Source organism: Suillus bovinus (genome assembly GCF_016758785.1).
Source record: "Suillus bovinus strain UH-Sbo-P2 chromosome Unknown EDB93scaffold_123, whole genome shotgun sequence".
NCBI lineage: Eukaryota > Fungi > Basidiomycota > Agaricomycetes > Boletales > Suillaceae > Suillus > Suillus bovinus.
This window is the reverse complement of record NW_024542179.1, coordinates 81148-88109: the sequence shown is the minus strand read 5'-3', so window position 1 is coordinate 88109 and position 6962 is coordinate 81148. Positions and strand designations below refer to the sequence as shown.

The following is a 6962-nucleotide window of genomic DNA, read 5'->3' as shown; positions in this document are numbered from 1 at the left end:
CCTCTCTTATAAAAAGAGGGACATCAAACAACTAATAGAGTAATAGGACTAATAGATGTGCAAGGCGTGAACGATGCGATAAACGATAGACAGACACATGAGTGTGAAAGGCGAAGGGCGAGGTGCGTGATGCGAAGGTGGCGCACGTGAGCGAAGGCAAAAGACTAGCAAGTGAGAGAGACAAAAGAGAGATGAGGCAAGATGAGTGTTAACACCCTAACTAAGGTTGGCTGATGCTAAGGCGAATGTGGACAACTAATGCACGCAACTTTAGATAGTCACTGCAAACAACGAGTAAAATTCCCTAGTATCTAAGGACACAGAGAAAGTGGACAGAAAATTGACCCAGTAGATAAGTAATAGAGGGGTATAAGTAAAATAACTAAGCGGCACTAGGCACACAGGTCCGATGTGTCGAGCTGAACATGCTAAAAATAGTATGTGATGTATGTAACAGGGTCTTGGTTATGCGTGAAGTGCAGAGCAGAGTATTAGTGGTGGAAAACAATTAGACAAAAAGGGAATATGATGGGAAAACACACCAATGAACTTCTAAGGACATGGGATGGACAGACAGACGAGTGCGCGGACATTGCAAGTGTGGATGCGCAAAGTGCATGAGCATGCGAAATCTGCAAAAATAAAACAAGTGCGCTAATGCGCTAGATGTATCCTGTGGATTAGAGCTGGAGTTTGTAGGGAAAGTGGGAGAATTCGGAGGGAAGTGCCTGTGGAGACGCGAGGCTCTACAGCATGCACTTGTCCATCCTGTGTCCTGTCCTTCTGAACTAGGTGCATAGTTACTTGTTTTCATGTTTTCTGACATTTGGACCACATTATTACATGTCCACAGTGCCTTGTTTTTTATTACCTAGATTCTCAGATCCGAAATATTGCTACTATCTTCACCTATAGTATTCCAGATTTCTATGTGCTTACTTAAATACTCTGTAGTGACCTATAGTAATTATCATCCAGTAGTTGGGAGCTATTTCCTGACTCTGTGGATCACTCAGATTATTCTCATAGTTCTTAGTTGACATTGTGAAATATTACTGTTCTTTCACCATCACAATCTGCAATTCATTATACTCACAATACCACTCAAAATCCAACACTTGTTTAGTAGTTTATGACCTATATTCATGAATTCCAAAAGTCCAAAATCTTAGACATCACACTTTGGCATTGGACATCAAATAAGTACCCTCAGACATCATTGGATTACCATCAAACATCGTTTCACAGCCTCAGACCTCCATTATCTGCATTACTGACATATTAATACTACTAACACTATATAGCAACCTCTATAGGATTGAATGCATTTGTCCTACAAGTATAGCAGACTAGGTCATGCAGAATATCTACCTAAATATTGTTGCTTAGATAGCACTACTATTTGCAGAGCCCAGCAAATATATTCTTCCTACAATGTTGAACAGGATGTGAGGAGATGCAGGTGGTTGATAAAGATATATATGCTGAAGATGAATTTTGGTAAGATATTAGAGTTTTGCGAGCTACCAGAGGGGCCTGCCTCCTAGTAGCTAGCTTGTAAATCAGATGTGGCAAGATCCTCAAATAGGCCCTGTATCCAGCTGACTCCTGCTAGAGGCTTTGAGACTAGATTATGGTAAGATGTAGCAGGGAGGCAGGTCTGATCAATTTGCAGGGTTAGTGATGCCCCAGGGTAGTAAGAATTGACGTATAGATCAGGTCTGGGATGGGAGTCATCATTGTGCAGACCAGGCCAAGAATTGGTGTTATAGAGAGGAGAGTTATAGTTTGCTGGAGCAGGCTGCAACTGGTTGTAATTCAACTGTCTGTGTGAAGCAAAAATCCCATGAATCAGCAAGCCAGGATTAATCTGCAAAGACTGAATCATTGAGTTGCTTTAGTAACAACTGATCATCATGATTCACCAGCACTGGATGTATGACTGCATTTTAATGCAATCTGGAAGGCTCAGAATCTTTCAAGGAGAATAGAGTCTGATTGTCCAGAGAGCTTAATATTGTATTGCTTGAGATAAATGTCAAGAATAGATTTCTGTACATAGTATGAGTCAGTTTCAAAGTAAGTCTAAAAATTTAATAGTGAGGTGGCCATGTGGTAATGAATTTTTGAATTAACAAGTTGGTCATGGAAGCCTATCTAGGATAACTTGCAGTCAATAATTGATTCAGACTCAGATCTAGTTATGATTGATATCAGACCTTGAAAGTCATTCAGTTATGTCAGGGACCAGATTGAGAGTAATCTCACAGATGAAATGCACATTCTTTCAAGTCTTCACTGATCCACCAGTTAGTTGTAAAACTGATGATAGAAATGAGATTTCTAGTCTGGAGGTGACTGTCACTGTATCAAAGGGCACTCTTTTAGTCAGACCCAGTGTCATTACTTATGGAACTTACTGTTGGAAGCTTGACTTTTTTAAATTTCAAGTTTAGCTAAGCCTCGACTGTTCAGACTGGTGAGTTGACCATTAACATGACCATATCCCTGACTCCCTTCTAAAAGACCCCTACATAACCTAATCAGTGAATCAATGGACATACATGAAAGTTGTTCAAGAAAATATATTGTAGAGCATCGCAAAAGTCATATGCTAGTCACAATGTCAATGTTTCTATTATTGTGTCTAGGACTTGCATGATACCGCATACATATAATAGATAGAACCCAATGTGTAGTTGACAATAGTTGGCATGCAACATTAAGTTCATGCCTAGGGCAAATTATAATGTACATGATGATAATATGATGAACTTGATATCCAGTTGATAATAGTTGACATGCAATGTGAATCCTGTTGTCTGAGGCCAATCATAATGCATATAATTAAATAGAGAGAACCTGATGTGCAGTTGACAATAGTTGACATGCAATATGCAAGTTTCTCACTAGCACTAGGTGGGCACATCTGAGTTTGGTGTCACTATGTAGTATTGTCACATTAAAGCAACTTTCAAAATGGAAGGTGAGGTTCAAACTCAGAAGTTTGTTTCTGTTAATTATTTCTAGATTGTGCTTACATATAGACAAACTCAAACAAATAAACATCATCACACTCTGCGGTCAGATGGTCAAGTCATCCTATCAAATCATATCAATCTGTTATTGACCATCTCCACATTGCAGTCAGTGCAGATGATATTGAGATTACAGCATATTTTCCAAATGCAATCAAACCTATTACACAGGGTGTGTTATTTTTTGTAGTTTTCAACAGGAGCTCATATCATATTACAGAGGATGATTGTCCAAGATCTTTATGATTTTGCAGCCACTATTTCCCCATCTGTACATAAAACCAAAATGTCCCAAAACAAACCTGACAGTATCCACAAGAAGGTTCCTGGTCAATTACATGGGGAACACTGCCTTGTGAGAGGTTGGCATGCCTTAGGTCAAAAGGTGTGTTTATTTTGTTATGCTGGCATATGGTTTTAACAATTGACTCTCAGGACATTGATAAGTTTGATCCTGATGCAGATACAGTCAAAAACTTCAATGCAGTAATAAAGTTGAAGTTTAAACTTCAACTTTTTTATCGGGTCAATGTCCCGATGAAATCTGTAGACCCTACCTATTATCAAGATGCTCAGGAGCTTAAGAAACATCTCATAGATTTGCATCCTGCTTATGCTTCCCTTACACAAAAAGACATTCTTGTATATGATGGACTGGAGGTACTGTGGAGTGTTTGGTCTCAGATTCACTGTGATCCCCAGGATCCAACATTCTCCTGGGCTGCATTATGTATCTTTATTAATACCTTCACTGGAGGAGAGTTATACATGCCTAATGTGGGGCTGTGGGTGTGCATGCAGCCTGGTGATATTGTTCTCATCAAAGAAAGAGTTGTCCGATACTGTATTGAAGAGTGGACTGGGGAACAACAGATCTCTATTCCAATTTTTACTCATACTAGTGTCTGGAAGATAGTGAAAGAGTTTACTGACTGCCTGCAACCAGATAAAGCCACTGGTGATGATTAATCACTACTAATTGGATAGTACATAGTTCATCATGTATAGTATACTACATCAAAATGTCTTACATGCTATTTCTGTACCATTCATACAATTCCCCAACACTCTGGACTCACAGAATGTGGCTTCCATCAGGAATCCCATCACATGAATAGGTGATAAGTATCTTCAGGTGTCACTGGTGGCATTATGTGTCACATGACTATCTGCCCATTGATTTGATGACATCAAAAGGAATTCCTCAAAGTAAATATTTTAATGTTCTACCTATTCTGAGACTATGTCTTTTTAAGATCTAGAAGATTAGTGGTATAAGCGATGATTGCGAGTCTCTTGGAGAGTTTAGTTTTTGAGAGTGGTGCTGTGCAAAAGGTGTCATGCTTTGAGTTCTACTGCATAATTGGCTAATGCGGTGCCTGAATAGGATCCAGCACAGCTGGATAAGAAAGCAAGGAGGTGAGTAGGTGAAATTGAACAATATTGTTGTTCAGATATGTTGAGGAAGTCACAGTAGACATTAAACACTAAGAGACCTGTGACATATGTTTCTTTGGTAGATTCAGCTCAAGATGAATCCGTGACTTTGAGAATGTGGTTAAGCTGTTCTTCTAGTATACTAATTTATGGAGTATTGGATGTCATGAATGATGAAAAATATAAGGTTCCTCCTGCTGGTAACCATTTGTGGAGCCTTTTGTGTGCTAACCAATGAAGTCTTAATGAGAATGTGAGTAGGTGAGACCTGGTTTATAGTACTGTGGGTAAGATATTGATTGCCAAGATTAGGAAGAGTGGTGAGGGTGCATAAACATATTGCTGCCATATTATAATCTACTTTTGGCTTATTAAAACTCTCATTTAGTTAAATTGCAATGTCATTCTTTGTATTTTTGGTTATATTCGACTAGGAATTCCTTTTAGATTCTAAAGAAAATATAGTCATCAACCTATCTGTCTAAAGAGCCAATGCCTCGATAACAGGAGATTCTGGCTTCTATATTAGCAATGTGCTTATAAGCACCTACAGATACAGATAGTGTGACACCAAAAGCTGTGCATGTATCTATGCAGAACTTGATGTCTAATATGTGTACTAGTGTGAGAGTATCATTTGATAGGTTTTAGCTATATCTCATGTGGCTGCTTTTGAGCCTGTAGGGAGTCTCAAGATGAGTAGATAGATGATGGAAAATTTTCCTCAGGTAATTGGGAAGTCATTAGCATTAATATATGAATTAATAGAAGAGTTTGAGAATTGGAGGTCAAACAAGTAGGGGAAGGAGAAGTTTTGGATTAGTCTAAATTTGCCTAGCTTACTAGGTTTTGGAATTATAGAAAGAGGAGAAGTTTAAAAAGATCAAATAAAATTTATAAGTATATTAAAAAAAAAAAAAAAGTTCTATGTAGCGTGATTTTTGGATTTCTAATTGTTAAATTGGTCTTTGTATATATATGTGGAAGATTTATTAGGAGGGATTTGCATAGTAAGTATGATAGGAAAATTTAAATTTAAACCAAACCAGAAATTTTTAAAAACTTTGGAAAAACACTGTAGAAGGCTAGTGTTCTGAAGTTCTTTGATCCAAATGTCTACTTTATAAGGCATTAAAAGGTTAAGCTTTCTGCACTCTAGGTAAGTGCTGTGAACCATAAGTAACTTTGTTACATTCTGAGCAAATGTGATAGAAGTCATGTCTGAAGCTGTCATATCCCTTTTCTATTATTAACACATCTTTTTTATCACTTGTGAGTTTCTTTTCTTGTTTTTATGACTCTATGACATACTAACTACCATTTCAGGTCAACCTTTCCTCAATATACATCTATTGTGAATGTGTGTCTTTACTAATGAGTTTCTTTTGTTTTTGTGTAGTGCTATGGCATACTAACTATCATTTCAGTTCAACCAATCATGGTTCATACAAAGAACACTGCCAAAATGTCTAACAGTAGCTCAGTGCTGTGCATCCTCCTCAAGATTGCAGCAGCTGGTACCAAGGGTACTATGGAAGGTAGTGATATAGAGAATAAGACCATCTATCATAATGGGGTGCATCTGTTCTTTCTTGCTTTATTTCCTAATTTACATATTGTTTTGTTCCTTCACACAGTTTTGCATCATTTGCAAAAATAATGTAGAGCACTTTGAGGAGAATGTTCTTTTTTTGTGCACTCTGTGTCCCAAAGTTATCTGCAGACTCTGACTGAAGCTGCTGTCTTCCATAGAGGTGTAGGTCCTGGAAGAGGACATCTATTTCAGGTGCATTTGTTGTTATATTAATATGAGGTCGCGCTGAGCAACAAACTGAAATCAAGCAGATGCAGGCTGAACTTGCACGATTGTGTGCAATTATGGGGGTTGCAGTTTCTGAAGGCACAAAAAACTGATATTTGATATCTTCTTGCCACCAATCACTTACACACTTTTTTCATTTTCCTTTTGCATGCTGTATTTTTGCTATCAAATATTGCAACTACTACATATATGTAATGACCATAGTATGATACCTCCCATAGATATATTCGACCTTGGGTCATCCCTCCTGCACAGAAGCTTCCCGCTTACCACTGGCAGAGGAGTGATGCATGATGAAGCTTGATGGAGTAAAGCAAAATTGGTCTAAGTAAATCTAGGGTCATCCAGCGTGATTAAATGGTATCTGTACCATTACCGGATGTCCTTGTAATTCATCATCCTTGGGCACAATATTAACACTATTGTCATGGATGAAGAAAAACTGCAATTAAATGCATCAATGTGTGCTTCTCTGCCTTCTATCATTGTCAGGCTAAATAATGTTGAAACATTGTAGTATATGCACACTCAATGCACCAGTCAAGCAACTTTCCCTTTCTTCCCACTTGACATAATCAGCACCAAGCCAATCAACAAGTTCCACTCATTTGTTAGAGGTGCACATCTCGCTGTGGATGTGATCCAGTATGAGCCTATCATAGAGC

At 38.2% G+C, this 6962-nt stretch overlaps 1 protein-coding gene across 1 annotated transcript; it reads left to right on the top strand.

Moving 5' to 3' along the window:
- Positions 1 to 2979: 2979 nt before the first annotated feature.
- EDB93DRAFT_1108849 (uncharacterized protein) lies at positions 2980 to 4007 on the top strand (the record flags this gene model as incomplete). The annotated part of the gene is made up of 5 exons (XM_041447884.1): positions 2980 to 2986; positions 3048 to 3083; positions 3148 to 3210; positions 3293 to 3423; positions 3474 to 4007. The coding sequence occupies 5 exons, from the start codon at positions 2980 to 2982 to the stop codon at positions 4005 to 4007; spliced, it is 771 nt and encodes a 256-aa protein (XP_041301550.1).
- Between the last annotated feature and the right edge of the window lie 2955 nt (positions 4008 to 6962).